This window comes from Elephas maximus, chromosome 18 (genome assembly GCF_024166365.1).
Source record: "Elephas maximus indicus isolate mEleMax1 chromosome 18, mEleMax1 primary haplotype, whole genome shotgun sequence".
NCBI classification, from domain to species: Eukaryota; Metazoa; Chordata; class Mammalia; order Proboscidea; family Elephantidae; genus Elephas; species Elephas maximus.
Window position 1 is genome coordinate 12,908,011 of NC_064836.1, and position 19,295 is coordinate 12,927,305.

At 43.5% G+C, this 19,295-nt stretch overlaps 1 protein-coding gene across 1 annotated transcript; it reads left to right on the forward strand.

Moving 5' to 3' along the window:
* The first annotated feature begins 3,449 nt into the window (after positions 1-3,449).
* On the forward strand, positions 3,450-14,754 carry LAX1 (lymphocyte transmembrane adaptor 1). The gene is made up of 6 exons (XM_049858140.1): positions 3,450-3,675; positions 4,023-4,232; positions 6,879-6,985; positions 7,655-7,765; positions 8,313-8,398; positions 13,675-14,754. The coding sequence occupies exons 2-6, from the start codon at positions 4,123-4,125 to the stop codon at positions 14,566-14,568; spliced, it is 1,308 nt and encodes a 435-aa protein (XP_049714097.1). The 5' UTR covers positions 3,450-3,675; positions 4,023-4,122; the 3' UTR covers positions 14,569-14,754.
* The last annotated feature ends 4,541 nt before the right edge of the window (positions 14,755-19,295 follow it).

Below are 19,295 nucleotides of genomic sequence, written 5' to 3' on the forward strand. Positions count from 1 at the left end.
GTGGAAAGCAGCATGCTGTCTCATTAGAGGGAGAGCAACTAGGAATATATCGCAAGGTGTATGTAAATTTTTTCATGAGAGACTGACTTGATCAGTAAACTTTCACTTAAAGCACAGTAAAAATTAAAAAAAATTTTTTTTTAATGGATTTGATTCATTAAACACTAATGATGGAAGCCCAGACAATCTGTGGAATGACTTCAAGGACATCATACATGAAGAAAGCAAGAGGTCATTAAAAAGACAGGAAAGAAATAAATGACCAAAATGAATGTCAGAAGAGACTCTGAAACTTACTCTTGAACATAGAGTAGCTAAAGCAAAAGAAAGAAATGATGAAGTAAAAGAGCTAAACAGAAGATTTCAAAGGGTGGCTCAAGAAGACAAAGTAAAGTATTATGAAATGTGCAAAGACCTGGAGTCAGAAAAGCAAAAGGGAAGAACACACTTGGCATATCTTTGGTTGAAAGAACTGAAGAGAAAATTTAAGCATTGAGTTGCACTATTCAAAGATTCTATGGGGAAAATATTAAATGACGCAGGAAGCATCAAAAGAAGATGGAAGGAATACACAGAATCACAGTACCAAAAATAATTGGTTGACATCCAATCACTTCAAGAGGTAACATATGATCAAGAACCAATGGTACTGAAGGAAGAAGTACAATTTACACTGAAGGCATTGGCAAAAAAACAAGGCTGTGGGTGTTGGCAGAATACTAAGTGAGATGTTTCAACAAATGGATGCATTGCTGGAAGCACCCACTTGTCTATGTCAAGAAATTTGGAAGACAGCTAGCTGGTCATCCATCTGGAAGATAGATCCATATTTGTATTCATTCCAAAGAAAGGTGATCCAACAGAATGCAGAAATTATCAAACAATATCATTAATATTGCACACAAGTAAAATTTTGCTGAAGATCATTCAAAAATGGTAGTAGCAGTACATTGACAGGGAACAGTCAGAAATTCAAGCTGGATTCAGAAGAGGATGTGGAACCAGGGATATCATTGCTGATGTCAGGTGGATCTTGATTGAAAGCAGAGAATACCAGAAAGATGTTTACCTGCGTTTCTTTAACTATGCAAAGGCATTCAACTGTGTAGGTCATAACAAATTATGGATAACATTGCAAAGAACTGGAATTCCAGAACACTTAATTGCACTCCTGAGGAACCTGTATTCGACCAAGAGGCAGTCGTTTGAACAGAACAAGGGGATACTGCATGGCTTAAAATCAGGAAAGATGTTCATCGGGGTTGTATCCTGTCACCATACTTATTCAATCTGTATGCTGAGCAAACCATCAGAGAAGCTGGACTATATAAAGAAGAATAGGGCACCATGATTGGAAGAACATTAACAACCTGTGAACACGCAGATGACACAACATTGCTTGCTGAAAGTGAAGAGGACTTGAATCACTTATTGATGAAGATCAAAGACCACAACCTTCAGTATGGACTACACCTTAACATAATGAAAACAAAAATCCTCACAACTGGATGAATAAGCAACATCATGGTAAACGGAGAAAAGATTAAATTGTAAAGTATTTCTTTTTACTTGGATCCACAATCAATGCCTGTCATGGACTGAATTATGTCCCTCAAAAAATATGTGTATCAATTTGGCTGGGCAGTGATTACCAGCATTGTGTGACTTTCCTACAAATTGTAAACCCTGCCTCTGTGATGTTAATGAGGGAGGATGGGCAGCAGTTGTGTTAGTGAGGCAGGAGCCAGTCTACAAGATTGGATTGTGTCTTGAGGCAATCTCTTGAGATGAAAAAGAAAGGAGCGAGCAGAGAGACAAGGGGACCTCACACCACCGAGAAACCAGCACCAGGAGCAGATCATGTCCTTTGGACACAGGGTCTCTGCACCTAAGAAGTTCCTCAACCAGGAGAAGATTGAGGATGAGGACCTTCCTCTAGAGCCTACAGAGAGAGAAAACCTTTCCCCTGGAGCCTACGCCCTGAATTTGCACTTGTAACCTACGAGACCGTTAGGGAATAAATTTCTCTTTGTTAAAGCAATCCACTTGTAGTATTTCTGTCATAGCACTACTAGATGACTAAGACAATGCCCATGGAAGCAGGAGTTAAGAAATTGAACAATGTATTGCATTGGGCAAATCTGCAAAAGATCTCTTTAAAGTGTTGAAAAGCAAAGATGTCTCCTTAAGGACTAAGGTGCTCCTGACCAAAGCCATAGCATTTTCAATCGCCTCATGCATGCAAAAGCTGGACAATGAATAAGAAAAACCAAAGAAGAACTGATGCCTTTGAATTATGGTGTTGGTGAAAAATATTGAATATACCATGGACTGCCAGAAGAACAATTAAATCTGTCATGGAAGAAGTACAGCCAGAATGTTCCTTACCAAGGATGGCACGACTTCATCTCGCATACTTTGGACATATCAGGAAGAATCAGCCCCTGGAGAAGGACATAATGCTTGGTAAAGCAGAGGGTCAGCGAAAAAGAGGAAGATCCTCAGTGAGGTAGATTGACACAGTGGCTGCAGCAATGTGCTCAAGCATAACAACAATTGTGAGGATGGACACTGCTTCTTCTGTTTTACATAAGGTTGCTGTGAGCCAGAACCGACTCGACGGCACCTATCTACAACAACAACATCCATCTGAGATTCCATTTCCTTGTGAGACTTCATTTCCTTTTTTTACACCCTCACAATAGTCTTAGTGGCCCCTTCACTTCGGACTCTTCCAAGAGGCAAAGAGAATTTCATGAGATTGGTAGGGGGATGAGAGGAACGGAGTTAGAGATTTTGAACCACCTTTGAAGCTTGGGACACTTTTGGCAGACACATGAGATAAACAACGCAGCTTCTGAAGCAGGTGCTCAATAAGCAGGCCTGTGGTTGATCTTACCTGAAGGCCTGGAAAACAGGAGGTACAGCAGGCAGGAGTCACTGAGGGTAGCCTTCAGGAGCCAGGAGTGCAAGGAAGGGCCTCCAGGGGCCCTGTGAACCCAGCATCAGCTCCATTCCTAGGGTAATACCCAGAGCAGAGGTTCTCAAAAATGTGAAACACAGGCCATCGGCATCAAAGTCACCTGGGAATGATCTATTTAAAAAACCACTTAGTTACCCACCCCCTGCATCCTCCACCCACTGAATCAGAAGAAGGTGCCAGAAATCTGCATTTGTTTCTAAAAAATACCCTCCAGTGTTCAAAATGTAACCTGGAGACTTCAAAAACTGAGTCTCAGAAGCCCAGGGGGAGCAATCACAAAGCCCCCCTAGTACCGTGCCTTATTTTTAATCACTCTCACGGCAGACCACAGAACACCCGACAGACTGGGAGACCAGTGGGTTGAAGATGTGTTTTCTGCTATCTTATTAAGAGCTGAGCAGCATTTCCTGTTCCCCATGTTTCATTAGCACATTGGTGGCATCGTTTCCTGTGACTGACTCTCTGTTTCCATTCTGGCAAACTGGTTTGCTCTTTTCTCTCCGGGGCGTGGGGTGTTGAAGATGAGCTTCTTACCGAGCCTCTCCTGGGCCTCTTGGCAGTCTCCTGCTCTGTGCCACTCGGGCTCCCCCCAGAAGACGGAGACCATGAATCGCCCCTGAGCTGCCTCCCTTGGTAGGACCGCACCAGGACAAGATCTCACCTCCCGCACTGGGCATTGTAGCCACATCCAGGTAGAACCAACCTGTGATTTTTGTGCGTTGGGCCAATTCAGCCTGACATTTTAGGGGCAGGGACAAGGTAGGGAGTCTGTCGGGGGGAAAGAAGGTTCTAAAAAGAAAGATTGGGAGCTTTAGAATGAACGAAATAAAAACTAAAAGACTTTTGTTTCTAAGGGACTAAAGTGATTAAACATTGAAGAACAAGCAATCTTAAGAGTAAAAAGGTATGAGTTAGGGAATATTTGGAAGAAATGCAGACCAGAAGGATTTCTCCAGCTCTGTAATGTTATCTACTAATAAATTGTCTATATCACACATGATTATATGCAAAGTACAAACCAATTTGCCTTTTCTCCCAGGAGTCAGCAATTTAGGAAGAGCCAGGAAAAGTGACAGGTATGCTGGCTAGCTGATTATGACCAAGAGAAGGCTTAGGAGGAGAAGACAAACTTTGGAAACATGGCAGGGGTCCCTGAGATGATGAATCATGTCACCCCGACCCTTTCGGAAATTGGAGAGAGGACCTGGGAGGCCAGCATTCCGCGGGAAACTTCTGGCAGCCTGGACAGGTGAGTGACTCGGGTGGTGTGCCCCACCATCCTCAGATTTAGACAGAGCATCCTGGCCTGCCTGGGGGGCCTCTGGCACAGTGGTACTGCCATCCCTTACAACCAGGCTGAGGTCCACTAAGACCACCACACTCTAGGCTCAGAGAAGTTTTCTCAGGGATGCTGGGAGGAAAGGAATAGGTGTTCAGAAGAGAAGGAAGTTGCTAGGGGAGAGGAAAAGCTGTGAAGACAGAATTTTCTGAGAGCTAGCTGCCAGTCTGGTTGTATTTCCCGCCCCTCTGGGGCCTTGATCACCAGCCTCATTCTATCCTATCTCAGGTCCCACCAGTCACTCTTCAAAAACACTAGACCCCATCATGATGAAAACAAAAGGCTCGCATTTCCCAGGGATGTTTTTTAGGTCTTAATAACTTGCCATGGATGCAAAATGTAACAGCAGATATAATAAAGATAAGTCTTCAGGACGTAAAATCTCACAGAGCGCACGATGGATGTAAATTTTACTGCTATAGCTTTCAATCTCATCCAAACAAAAATAAAAAGTCCAGCAGCAGTTGAAACTTTGGTGATACTGGTAGGTATAAACTTCAGCGTTGTGAGAACAGTACAATCCAATAAAATAAATTTCAAAACTGTCATAGTTTTGAAATGTATCACCGTGACCAACAAGTACATGGACATTGACGGAGAATGAATTCATAGAAGTTGTCAGAACCCTGCAGCGCCACTCCCATTTCCTTTATTCATTCACGTGTTTACTAATTCACTCATTCAGTTAACAAATATTCATCAGGCCACTACTAAGTATCAGACACTGTTCCAGCACCAAGTAAACAGGATAGACAGGTCCCTGACCTCCTGAGGCTTACAGTCAAGAGGGCTGAGGCAGATGATAAACAAAGGAACGTATAATATAATATCAGTCAGTCATAAGTGCTGTGGTTTGGTGGTTGGTTTGTTCTTAAATTGATAGGGTTTTGTTATGGTGGTGCTTTGCAGAGCAGGGCTAGGAGACTGAGAGTAAGGAGTGGTCAGGGAAGACCTGCCTGAGGAGGTAGCATTTCAGAAGATACCAGAATGCTATGAGAGACAGAGCCATGCAGGTGCTGGGAGGGGACAGTTCCTGGCAGGGAAAGTGGCAGGTCTGAGATGGGGCCACGCTTGGCATGAGCAAGGGACAGCAAGGCGTCCTGGTGACTGAAGTGCAGGGGTCAGAGGGAAAGTGGTAAGAAATGAGGTCAGAAGGTAGGCAGAGACCAAATAATATGGTGCCTTAATGTCCTCTTGAGGTAGGAACTATGGATTTTATCCCAAGTGTGATGGGAAGCATGACAGTTGCAAGCCAAGGAGGATTACCCAACTCACAATTAGGGAGTGACTCTGATGGACTGTTTAGAAGGATCACGTGGGTTCATGTATGAAGAAAGCAGGGTGGAGCAAGTGTGAAAGCAAGGAGGCCGATTAGGGAGGGCTATTGAATTTTTTTTTTTATTGAAGAGCCCACGTGAAAGTCGTGGCAGCTTGAACCAGGGCAGTAGCACAGGAGAGGACAAGAGGCGGTTGGATTTGGGATAGGTAGATGCCCAGGTTAGAGCACATGGAATTTGCCGATAGGCTGGAAGTGGGCATAAGGAAAAAAAAAAAAAAAGAGCAGGCAAGGATGGCCATGAGGCTTTGAGCCACTTGCTGATGGGAAGTACCAGAGGAAGAGCAGGTTTCTTCAAGGAGAACAGAATTTGTGTTTGGGACATATTTGGTTTGCGATGGCTGTTAGGCAGTGTAGCGGAAATGTCAAGTAGAAAGTTGGATAAACAAACCCAAATCTCAGGAGGACAGAAACCCTCACAGAGGTTCCCTGGCAGATGACCTGGCTTATCTTGGGGGTAGCAGGGCAGCTACTACATTCTGCTGCAACCTCGCTTGACTGCTTCCTGTTCCCGTAGGCACAGCCTCCTGGGGGTGTAATTTGAATGCCTTTCACAACCAAAGCAAAGCAGCAACTCCAACCCTGCCTACTAGTTGCAAGGTGGCACAGAACTGGTCCTGGGCAGCTGCATTGGTTAAATACCACACAACAGCAGAGTGTTGCCTGGAGACCAGCTCCACAACTTAGCGCTGTGGGGTTACTAAGGTTCATGCAAGCCGAACTCTGCCACCCAGCCACTCCCTGATTAGGAACTGGGTAAGCCTTTTCTCAGTGAAAGCCAGGAAGCCCAGCAGGGGGAAAGAAGGGAAGCAAGGGCAGATGGACTTGACTTTACAGGTATGGAGTTCAACGTGGTGGAGTGGAAAGAGCATGATCTCTGGCCCCAAACAGAGCTAGAGTCACATTCCATCTTACTTCCTAGCTGAGTGATCTTTGACAAGTTATTTTAACTTTTTGAGCCTAAATCTCTGGTTCCTTGGCCACAAAGAGAGACAGGAGGTTGTTATAAAGATTAAATAAGGTTGATGTCCGGCCCCTGGCTCACAGTAGGCATTCAAAGGGCCTTTTCCCTCTTGTGCCATTCCCCTATTCTCAAAGTCACTAGGCAGATGCCCTAGCTTGGCTTTCCCCTTCTTGGGGCCCTGTTCCAAATCCTCGGGGCTCTAACTCCTGGAAGAAGCGTCTTCTCCTACCTCCCACTCACTTGGTTTTCCTCCTAGGGATAAAGACCAGAGCACCAGCATCTTCTCTGTGTTTGCGGGGCTCCTTGCCACCCTCCTGGTCACCGTGGTTCTCTGCATCCTGTGGAACTGGAATAAAAGGAAGTGTAAGTCCTTTGTTCCAAAATCAAGTCACACTAGGGTTCGTAATTGAGCCTGGCATTTAAAATCCTGTTTGGGCTACCTACTCCCTCATACTGAGTGTCCCTAGGTGGAGCAAACGGTTAAAGCCCTCAGCTGCTAACCAAGAGGTTAGAGGTTCCAGTCCGCTCAGAGGCTCCTTCGAAGAAAGTCCTGGCAATCTACTTCCAAAAAAATCAACCACCGAAAGCCCTGTGGGGCATAGTTCCGCTCTGACACACGGCGTCGCCATGAGCTGGAATCAACTCCACGGCAATTGTTTTTTAAATCTCTCACACCAGGTTGTTTTCCAGGGATGAACTATTGCAATGAGGAGTCCTCTGTTCTTATCCCACACTCAGGTCACTGTCTGCCTCAAGATCCTGAGCAGTGACTTCCAAATGCCTCGTGCCGATTTGAGTTCTATTTTGGAAGACATTGGCCGAGTACCTCGTGCCATATTTGTCTCTTCCTGCTTCTGTTCTCCGAGTCCCCTATTTGTCTAGCTCAAATGGGACTTTTCAAGTCTGAAAATGTATTTTTTTATGATAGATAGTGAGAGTGGGGAATATTTCCAGGGAACACTCCGTTCCCAAGAGTCCTCATTCCATGCAGCTGACCCTATTGTGACCCCTGTCTCTCTCATTGCCTTGCAGGCCCATTTCCTTACCTTCGAGTTACTGCCATGCCCTTGCTGACCCTGCCTCAGTGTAGGCAAAGATCCAAAAACATTTATGACTTCTTGCCTCGGAGGCAAGAAGACCCAGGTAGGTTCTTGCCCCTAATGCATGGAGTCCAGATATACTAAACTTCTGCTGCCAGGACACACCTCTCACACTAGAAGCAACTTCCTCCAAGCTTTCAGACCTATCTGCCCCTCAGAGAGCACCAAAGAGAATGGCCTAGACAGAATGGGATAGATGGGCGGCAAGACACAGCTCCACTGAGGAGCCTGGAGAGCTCTGAAGAAGGAGACTGGTCTGGGTTTGGGGTTTTGTTTTGTCTGGATATTAAGATAGCAGAGAAAAAGGAATATCTAGGAGAGTAAGGTACACAGAGGAGAACATGGCCACCGGCAGGGAGGGTACTGCCCAGAAGCTTCCTTGCAGCCTCCCCAGCCCTGTGCTAGTGTCCTCTGGTTCCACCAGCACTGAGGAGAGTACTAGTACTCTGACCCTCTGACAACAGAATAGCAGGCCAAGACTGGAGATACGAGGTACCTCACAACCCAGTTTCACCCACAATGTGGGGATTGTCAAGATGAAGCCCTTGAAGGATTCACTAACTATCTTCAGGTGTTCTCTGTCCTTTCAGGGAGATGTCAGTCAAGGAGTATTCGCATTTTCAGTACTGAGAGCCTTCTCTCCAGAAATCCTGACAGCCCTACCCCTGAGCATGTGGTAAGAGCCAAACCCCTTATGAGAAATGACAGGTCCCTGGCAGAAAAACTGAAGTGAAAGAGTTCTGGTCTCGGATCTTGTTTCACTGCAAACAAGCGACGTGACTTTGGCACTCACCCTGCAGCCCTATTAATAAATCGGAAGGACTAGCCTCAAGACCTCCCTACTGCCCGAAGAGGAAAATTAAGAAAGATAAGAGCAAGTGCCTGAGAGTTTAGAAAGGCACCAGGGCACATCTTTTCCATGACATGATGTTAGAACTGAAATGGATTGTTTTAAGAGAGACATGGTAACTTGCTTATCCAAATGAGTGTTGACTCCTTCAAAGTAATCACCTCAGGAAGGTACACAAATATTCTAACAATGTTGTTGGTGCTCCAAAGATATTTAAGCCCTGCTTTGAGAATTATTTCTAGGGCCTGTGTCATATGGTTTCAATTATCCTCAGTAGCAGAAATATTCATAAGCCATTCAGTACTGCAGCTGAGGTATAAAGTGTTCGATCAAATGGGGCTGTTCTTCGAGGTTGTTACTGTTGTTGTTAGATGCCCTCAAGTCAATTTCACCTCGTAGTGACCACATGTGACAAAGTAGAATGGCCCCATAGGATTTTCTAGATCTTTCTGGGAAGAGATCACCAGTTGTCTCTCCACGGGAGCCACTTTCAGTTAGCAGCCCAGTGCTTAACCATTGTGCTACCAAGCCTCCTTATTCATTCTCTGAGGCTACAAAGGGAGAATTACAATTAATAAATACAACCCCATGTGTCGTATGATCTGGCTCTAAATGCAGCTTCTAGGGAAGAGCCCAGCAATAATTCTGTAAGGAGGCACCACATACCACAGAGAGCAACTTTGAAGAGCAGGGTGCTCATTTTCAGAGATAAGTTTGTGTTTATTTGTTAAGGAACAGGTCTTCTGTTTTGTGGTCATCCCCAGGTAAGTAGTGATGCTGCTGCTCTTGCTGATTTTGTTCATTATCCAACCTCTCATTACCCAGAGATGTAGGGTCAATTACTATGCAGCCACCTCCACAAAGTCGATGCTTTTGTTTCCTCCTCCTCCCAGCCTCCCACTCCATGGGTTCTGCTGCGGCCTGTTCAGACTTCCTGGGGCAGCAAATCAGAGGGGCTGATGAGAGCAGGGAAGAGTAAACTCCGTTTGCAAAGCTCATTCCAGGGTGTGGGTGGGACCTGAGTGGATTTTGCGTTTAGACTTTAGGTCCCAAAGCGACCTAAGCCCCTAAAGATATTTGATTTGGACTTCATAGGATTTTAGGAACGTTTGAAATCCATTGCCAACTTTAAAAATGAAGAGATTTCACATTGAAAGTCCAGATTTCCAACTTTTCTTGAAAACTCAGCAGTTCTGAAAACATCAAGCCAGCACCCCTAAATGTCAATAATCAACTGAGTCCTTGTGTCAGCTGCCCCTTTAATAATAATGGCAAGCCTTTTTAGTGTTTTTTATGTACCAAGAGCTATTCTAAACACTAGTCGTCTCAGTTATCTAGTGCTCCTGCAGCAGAAATACCACAAGTGGGTGGCTTTAACAAACAGAAATTTATTTTCTCACAGTTTAGGAAGCTAGAAGTCCAAACGCAGAGTGCCAACTCCAGGGGAAGGCTTTCTTTCTCTGTTGACTCTGGGAGAAGCTCCTTGTCTCTTCTGAGCTTCTGCTCCTGCACGATCTTCATGTGGCTTGGATCTATCTTCCCTCATCTCTGCTCCTCTTGCTCGCTTGTTCAAACTCTTTTATATCTCAAAAGAGATTGATTTAAAACACACTCTGCACTAATCTTACCTCATTAATACAGCAAAGAAAATCCATTTTCAAATGGGATTATAACCACAGATACAGGGGTTAGGATTTACAACACATATTTGTGGGGACACAATTCAATCCATAACATTCCACACTTTGACCCCCCAAAATTCATGTCCTTGCCACATGCAAAATACGTTCACCCCATCACATTATCACAAAAGTCTTAAATCAACTCCAGTTTCAAAATCTCATCTTCTGAAGTGTTTAAATCAAACATGGGTGAGACTTTGGGCATATTCCATCCTGGGGCAAAATTCCTCTTCATCTGTGAACCTGTGGAATCTAGAACACAAGTTATCTACTTCTAAAGTACCATGGCAGAACAGGCACAAGGTAGACATTTCCATTACAAATGGGAGAAATTGGGGACAAAGAAGGAATAAGAAGCACTAAGTTCAAAACCCAGCAGAACTAACTATATTAGTTCTCAAGGCTTGAAAATAATCATATATGTGTATATATATATATACATATATATAAATCCTTTCTTATCTAAGACCATCTGGGCAATGGCCCTGCTGTTCAGACTCTGGTTGTTGCCCATGCTGGCTGGATTCTGGGCAGAGGTTTCTTGACACTGGGCTTCAGCTCTGCCTTCCAGGCAGGCCCACTGGGATGGCAACTCTACTCCCTCAGCTTTGGGTAGCACCATTCTCCTAGTCTATCTGAGTGGCAACCTCACCTCCTTGGCTACAGCAGGCCCTGTTCTTCTGCCCTTTGGGCACAGCAGCCCCACTCCCTCAGTTTTGGGTGGCAGCCCCATCCCCTGGCATACCCTAACAGCAGTCCCACACTCTGGAACCAAGTTAGCTAAGATCTGACTCTGAAACATAGGAGGCTGTGGCCCCACCCTTTCAGATCCAGAAGACAATGGCCCCACCCTTTGAAACTGAGAAGGCCCTGCTTCCCGTGTTCCTCCCAACAGTTCTGCTGATTTCCAAGCTACTCCAGGGACGGTTCTTTTCTTTCCTCAGAAGACAACAGATGTAGCTCCTTTGGCCTGTTTCCTGCCTATAGAATTCCAAGAGCCAGACGGAATTCTCTCCTTTCGTTCTTTCTCTGTCCCCTTCAGTCTAAGCTGATGGGCTTTCTGCTGTGGTAGTTGGTTAGATCCATCCATCACAGCTTAATCTCTTTAACAACAGATTGTGTAGCCATGTCTTTGGTGAGCATTCTAGGACACATGTCCTTAGTTTGTACAATAGGATTTTCCAAATCTTTAAGTTCTGTTTTCATCCTGCATTTTAGTATAAGTGGCAAGGGGAAGCCATGTGACCCCTTTAAGACCTTGATTAGAAATCTCATCAGCCAGATATCCAAGTTCATCCTTATAAATGCTACCTTCCAACAAATATTTGAACATAATTCAGACAAGTTCTTTGCCACTACATAAAAAGCATCACCCTTCTTCTATTGTCAATTACATGTTCATCATTTTCTTTTAAAGCCTCACTAGAAGCATATTTAACATCCACATTTCTAGCAACATTCTGTTGCTGGTGCCATATGTACAGTCATTCCTCAGTATCTGCATGGGATTGGATCCAGGACCCCAAGGAGATACCAAAATCCAAGGATTCTCAAGTTCCTTATATAAAATGGCGTAGTATTTGCATATATTCTACACTCATCCTCCCATATACCTTAAATCATCTCTATATTACTTATAATACCTAATACAATATAAATGCTGTGTAAAAGTTGTTGTACAATACTGTATTGTTTAGGGAATAATGACAAGATTCAAAGTGGACAATGCTCAAACAAGTGCTAGAGAGCGACTGAGGGTCTGTGAAATTGTGAGAGGCTACAAACCCTGGTGGTGTAGTGGTTAAGTGCTACGGCTGCTAACCTAAAGTTTGGCAGTTCAAATCTGCCAGGCACTCCTTGGAAACTCTATGGGGCAGTTCCACTCTGTCCTATAGGGTCACTATGAGTTGGAATCGACTCGACAGCACAGGTTTTTTGGGTTAACAGCAAGGTATGCCTAGACATCATTTCATTCACGTGGATTCGGTATAGTGCAAACCACGTGGCAAATACAAATTTTGTTTTTTGGAACTGTTTTTTTTTTCCTGAATATTTTTGATGCATGGTTGGTTGAATCCACAGATGTGGAACTCATGGATATGGAGAGCTGACAACTGTATTCTTTAAGATGACAGAGAGTTTCTCTATAGCTCTCCTCACTTCCTTCTGAGCCCTCACCAGAATTTCCTTTGACGTCTATAATTCTACCAACAGTCTCTTCAAGGCAATCTAAGGCTTTTACTCTTACCGTACCCACTGCCACCAAGTCAATTCTCACTCATAGTGACCCTAAAGGACAGAGTAGAACTGCCCCATAGAGTTTCCAGGGAGCACCTGGTGGATTTGAACTGTCAACCTTTTGATTAGAAGCAGTAGCACTTAAGCACTACGCCACCAGGGTTTCCCTTTTACTCTTAGGCACCTTGAAACTCTTCCAGCCTTTACCCATTACTCAATTCTAAACCACTTCCACATTTTAGTTATCTCATAGAGCAGTACCTCACTCTTCCGGTACCAAAATCTTAGTTATCTAGTGCTGCTATGACAGAAGTACCACAAGTGGGTGGCTTTAACAAACAGAAATTTATTTTCTCACAGTTTACTAGGCCAGAAGTCTGAATTCAGGGTGTTGGCTCTAGGGGAAGGGTATCTCTGTCTGTCAGCTCCGGAGGAAGGTCCTTATCTCTTCTGGGCTTCTCCTGGGCAATCTTCATGTGGCTCAGTGTCTATCTGCTCCCATCTCTGCCCCTCTCACTTGTTTAATCTCTTCCATATTTCAAAAGAGATTGACTTAAGACACTCCGTACGCTAATCCTCCCTCATTAACACAACAGATAAAACCCATTCCCAAATGGAATTATAACCACAGATTTAGGGGTTAGGATTCACAGCACACATTTTGAGGGAACAAAATTCAGTCCATAACACTAGTAATCCATTTTCTTTCCACAAAAACCTTATGATGTCAATATTATGATTATCCCCACCTTACAAATTAGAAAACTATGACTCCATGCATTTGGTTAAGAGATTAGGTAACTTGCCCAAACTCTTTCATCAATAAGTGGTGAGGCTGGGACTTGAACCCCTCAGTTCGAACCTAAGCCTGTACTTTTCTCCACTATGCTATGTTGCCTCTCAGTGCGCTCTAAGGGGGCCAACTTTCTCCAGTATATAATACTGCCCTCCTGCTGCCCACTGAACACCCTTACTACAATTTTTCATCATGATTTTACTATTGCTTTTCTTAAACCCTGCTCACTTCCCTAATACCTACTTGGCATCTAAAGCCTTGCAATTTAAGGCCCCTCTAAAGCTTCTTTCTTCGTGGGGAAAAAAGATATTGGGCAGGGGAGAAGAAAAGCTTTGTCCATAATTCTCTCTTCCATCCTATCACTGGCCTTCTCTTCTTCCCCACAGCTCTCACAAGCAGGCAATGCCCTCCAGGTGCATGAAGCCCATACCTGTGACATGGGGTTTCCGGTGGGTGTCTATGACAACACTATGGTACCCCAGATGTGTAAGACCTTGACGCCCTCAGCACACTACATCAATGTCAGAGCTTCCAGAGATGACCTGAGCATTTCTTCAGAGGATTCAAGGGATTATGTCAACGTGCCCAGAGCAGAAGAGATGGCTGAGGATCTAGGTTCCAGCTCCCCCAGAAATCTCTTTGTCCTCCCAAGTGCACAGGAGCTGGACTTTACTGAGAAAAGAGATGTGGGCTATGGGGATGCCAGTGACTGCACCAGATTTTGGTCTCCAGGAACTGAGAGCAGTGACCAACTCAGTGATGAGGATAGTTCTTCTCAGACCTCAAATGACTACGTCAACATGTCAGAATTAGATCTTGGGGCCACCCAGCAGGAGCAGCCCTGGAAAACTTTTCGGTGCTGCAGAGATTATGAAAATGTCCCACCAGCAGATGTCAACAGAAGCCAGCAGCAGGCAGAAGAAGAGGTGACATCCTTAAACACAGACTATGTGAAGGACAGGACAGATGCTCTGGAGACCCACACTCAGTCTGTCATGCAGTCAGGCAGCTTCCTTGTTTTAGAGGATCACGTGGCCTTCCAGCCATTGCTACAGAGTGGGAACAGCCAGATGAAGCATGGAGAAGAGATGCCAAGTGAGGACGATAACGACTACGAGAATGTGCTAGCTGCCAAGTTAGGAGGCAGGGACTCCGAGCAGGGGTCAGGCACACAGATCCTTCCTGATGAATTAAGATCCAGCCACCCAGCTAGAAAACTACATGAAGTGGTTTATCCTGCTGGATCCACAGCCACCACAGAGTCTAATGATGACCCATGACCACGCTAGTATCTCAGTGGATTCATTTGGTTGGCCTCAAAAGAGGCTGAGGTGAGTAGGGAACTAAGAGGCTAAAAAGGGAAAACCAGATAGGAATTCTTGTCAAGCACAGTGTTGTTATCTGCCATACCAGCCTGAGAAAGTGTGCTGAATCTGCCTTATAGGACTGTTGTGGAAGATAAGAAATGGGACCATACCTTGATGCCCAGTGGAAACAGGAAGTCAGCTAAAATCAATACCTTCACTAATACCCAGCTGCAAAGCAAGAGTACAGATTACTTTGTAATCTAGGCAGAAGCCAACAGGAAGGAAGAAGTCAAGGGGAGGAGGCTTCCGTTTTAAAAAAGTACAAGCAACCGAATGCTGAGGATGCTGAACAACAGAAACTCGCAGTCATTCCTGGTGGATCAGAAGCGTGCAACAGCCACTTAGGAAAGCTGTTTGTCAGTTTCTTATGAAGTTAAACATTCTCTTAGCATATAACCCAGCCAATTCCACTACTATGGATTACTCAAGTGAAATGAAAACTTATGTTCACACAAAAGCTGGTACATGAATATTTGCAGCAACTTTATTCATAATTGCAAAAAACTAGAAATAACCCAGATGTCTTTAAACAGGTGAGTGGATAAACAAACTGTGGTACATACCACTCTGGATTAGAGTCGGAATACAATATGAACTCAGGTTTACTTGCATATATATATAAACAGGTCATGACAGAAATAATACAGATTTGTGTGCAGGCATGGGTTACTATATGTACGTGTATTTGTCTGGCTCTGTGTACCAAGGGACCAGAGTGGCAGTGATGTTCACTAGCAACTAGCACACCCAGCATTTAGATCTTGGTTTCAAAATACTATTCTCCAATCAGTGAAGCATTGATTCATGCAACAGCATGGGTGAACATATTTTTAATAGACTATTTTTTAGAGCAGTTTTTGGTTTATAGAGAAATTGTGCAGAAAATTCCCGTATGCTCCCCCTCCCTCTGCATACTGTTTTTCCTATTATTAACAACATGGGTAAATCTTAAATGCATTTTGCTAAGTAAAAGAAGCTGGATCTAAAAGTCTACCTATTGTATGATTCCATTGATATGACATTCTGGAAAAGGCAAAACTATAGGGATGTTGCCAGAGGTTGGGGGAGGGGACGGATTTACTACAAAGGGACTGTACAATGGATTTGGGGGTGATAGACCTGTATAGAAGCCCTGATGGCTCAGTGGTTAAACGTTCAGTGGCTAACTGAAAGGTCAGCAGTTCAAACCCACCAGTGGCTCTGAGGGAGAAAGATGTGGCAGTCTGCTCCCATGAAGATTACAGTCTTGGGACCCCTATGGGGCAGTTCTACTCTGTCCTATAGGGTCCCTATGAGTCAGAATCAACTCAACAGCAGTGGGTTTGGTTTTTTGCTTTCAGACCCGTTTCTTATGGTACTGTGGTAGTAGACACATAACTCCACGCTTTTGTCAACATACAAAGAAATGGACACCACCAAGAATGACTTTTCCTGAATTAGAGCTAAAAAAAAATTAGTCATATTGTCCGAGGACCCAGGGTAGAATGCAAACTGTGGCAAATGAATCTACCTGTATTCTGAACGTATGACACAACCTCACTGAAAGTGGCGGGAGGAAATGAGCTGACGTAAGTAACTTTCGAAAACAGTGTTTTGACTGGATGCTGTAAGGTTGAAAACACAAAACCTGTACACAAATACTTCATTCCAGGTGGAAAATCTCTATCTCAAAGGAGTAGGGTTAGCAATTCTGAGACCACTTCACACATATACTAACTCTAACTACCTCATTGCCGTGGAGTGGATTTCAATGTCATAGCGGCCCCACAGGACAAGGCAGACCTGCCCCCATAGAGTTTCCAAGGAGCAGCTCGTGGATTCAAACTGCCAACCTTTTGGTTAGTAGCCGAACTCTTAAGTGGCGTGCCACCAGGGCGCCACACATATACTAAGGTTGAATGAATAGGTAAATATATTGTCTGTAACCACAGCCAGGTTTCTCACTGTCAGAGAAAGAAGTTACAAATAAGCAAGTTGGAAAGGCTAGAATGAACGCTGTGTGTGATGCTGGATTAGAGCTGGGGATACAATATGAACTCAGGTTTATTTTAACACATATACACATAGATCGTTACAGAAATAAATACAGATTTGTGTGCATTTTCTATCTCTGTGCACCAATGGCACATGGGAGCACTGACACCCCATAGCAACAAGCACACCTAGTCCTTAGATCTTGGTTTCAAAATACTATTCTTCAATGAAAGGAATTAGAGTTCCTTGGAGAAATGGCTGGTTCTAGGGCTGGGGCACGGAAAATACAAGATGAGCCTGTAGCGTCTTGCAGGGCCCCAAAGTAAGGAAATACCAAAAGAAAAGAAAAAAATATGAGGGGGTGTCAAAAGCAGCCAATGGAAAGAGATTCTAGTGGCAAAGTTGGAACAAGTTGAGCAATAAAAATAAATAATTAAAATATTGCTTGATTACCCAAAGAATAAAATAAATATCCATGAGTCCATACCAATATAAATAAATGATGGAATAAATAAATCAATTGGAGGAAAAGGATAAATCTCCCTTATGGATGAATTTCAAATAATAAATGTAGATGAGGGAAGTAGAAAAATATTACCATTAGGGAAAACTTCTCAGCCACGAAGAGAAATGAAGTTCTGTTACATGCTACAACATGGACGAACCTTGAAAACATTCTGCTAAACGAAATGTCAGACACAAAAACACAAGTATCGTATGATCCCATTATACGAAATATTATAGTAGACAAACACGTAGAAACAAAGTTGGTCAGTGGTTACCAGGGGGAGCAAGAAATGGGAAGTTATTGCTGAAGGGGCACTGAGTTTCTGTTAAGGGCAATGAAAAAATTTGGAAACGGATATTGGTGACGGTTGTGCAACGTGATAACTGTAATTAATGTCACTGAATTGTACATGTAAAAAATGTCAAAGTGGCAAATGTCTTGTTATATACATTTGTATCACAATTTAAATAAAGAAGAAGAAATCACCATTAGAATATCGCAGTAATAATTGCTATAGGCAAGTCCACTGATGAAAGCTACAATTAGCGGTTAACATTTTAAGGAGAAACAAGAGAGCTACATAACCTTGAAGACTGTCCTCCAAAATATTTATTCATGACTGTGGTGGTTTTTACCCACGTCTACAAATTCTTTGAAACTTTGCCCTCCAGGAGGTGGAGCTTAAGTCCCCTTCCCTTGATTGTGGCTGGATATAGTGACTCATTTTTAATGAATAGAGTATGGAAAGGGACAAATAGTAACTATACAGCAGAGAAACTTGGCGGACACCACCTTCACCAAGTGGTCAAGGTTAGCATCACCACTAATAAGTCGATGGTGATATCACTTCACCTCTGTGGTATTCTTCGCCAAAATCCATAACGCAGTCTAATCATGAAAAAAAATTAGAAAACCCGAAGTGAATGACATTCTGTGAATACCCGACCAGAACTTTTCAAAAGTGTAAAGGTCATGAAAGACAGAGACTAAGAAACTATCACAGATTGGAGGAGATTAGGAAGATATGGTGTTAATATTAATATCATTAATATCACATGCAAGTAAAATTATGCTGCAGACCATTCAAAAGTGGTTATAGCAATACATCAACAGGGAGCGGCCAGAAATTCAAGCCAGGTTCAGAAGTGGACGCAGAGCAAGAGATGTGACTGCTGATGACAGATGGATCTTGACTGAAAGCAGAAAATACCAGAAAGATGTTTACCTGTGTTTTATTGACTATGCAAAAGGATTTGACTGTGTGGATCACAACAAATTAGGGATAACACTTCAAAGAATGGGATTTCCAGAACACTTAATTGTGCTCATGAGGAACCTGTACTTAGACCAAGAGACAGTCATTCAAACAGAACAAGGGGGTGCTACATGGTTCAAAATCAACAGAGGTATGTGTCAGGGTTGTGTATTTTCACCATACTTATTCAATCTGTATGCTGAGCAAATAATCCGAGAAGCTCGACTACATGAAGAAACATGCAGCATCAGGATTGGAGGAAGACTCGTTAACAACCTGCGATATGCAGATGACACAACTTGCTGTAAGTGAAGAGGACTTGAAGCACTTGCTGATGAAGATCAGTATGGATTACACCTTAACATAAAGAAAACAAAAATCCTCACAACTGGACCATCGTGATAAATGGAGAAAAGATTGAAGTTGTCAAGGATTTCATTTTACTTGTATCCACAATCCACACCAACGGAAGCAGCAATCAGGAAATCAAATGATGTATCGCATCAGGCAAATCTCCTGCAAAAGACCTCTTGCAAGTGTTAAAAGGCAAAGATGTCACTTTGAGAACTAAGGTCCGCCTGACCTAGGCCGTGGTATTTTTAATTGCCTCATATGCATGAGAAAGCTGGACAATGAATAAGGAAGGCCAAAGAAGGACTGATGCCTTTGAATTGTGGTATCGACAAAGAATATTGAATATACCACGGACTGCCAGAAGAACGAACAAATCTGTCTTGAAGAAGTATAGCCAGAAAACTCCTTGGAAGCGAGGATTGTGAGACTTCATCTCATGTACTTTGAACATGTTATCAGGAGGGGCCAGTCTCTGAAAAAGGGCGTAATGCTTTGTAAAATAGAGGGTCAGCGAAAAATAGAAATGTTCAACGAGATGGATTGACACAG

What these genes read in the sequence shown, in the direction of transcription:
- LAX1 (XM_049858140.1), top strand. Translation starts at nt 4,123, where the DNA reads ATGGCAGGGGTCCCTGAGATGATGAATCATGTCACCCCGACCCTTTCG. An exon ending in TCGGAGGCAAGAAGACCCAG is followed by an intron (nt 7,766 to 8,312) that starts GTAGGTTCTTGC and finishes CTGTCCTTTCAG; the next exon opens with GGAGATGTCAGTCAAGGAGT. An exon ending in GCCCTACCCCTGAGCATGTG is followed by an intron (nt 8,399 to 13,674) that starts GTAAGAGCCAAA and finishes TCTTCCCCACAG; the next exon opens with CTCTCACAAGCAGGCAATGC.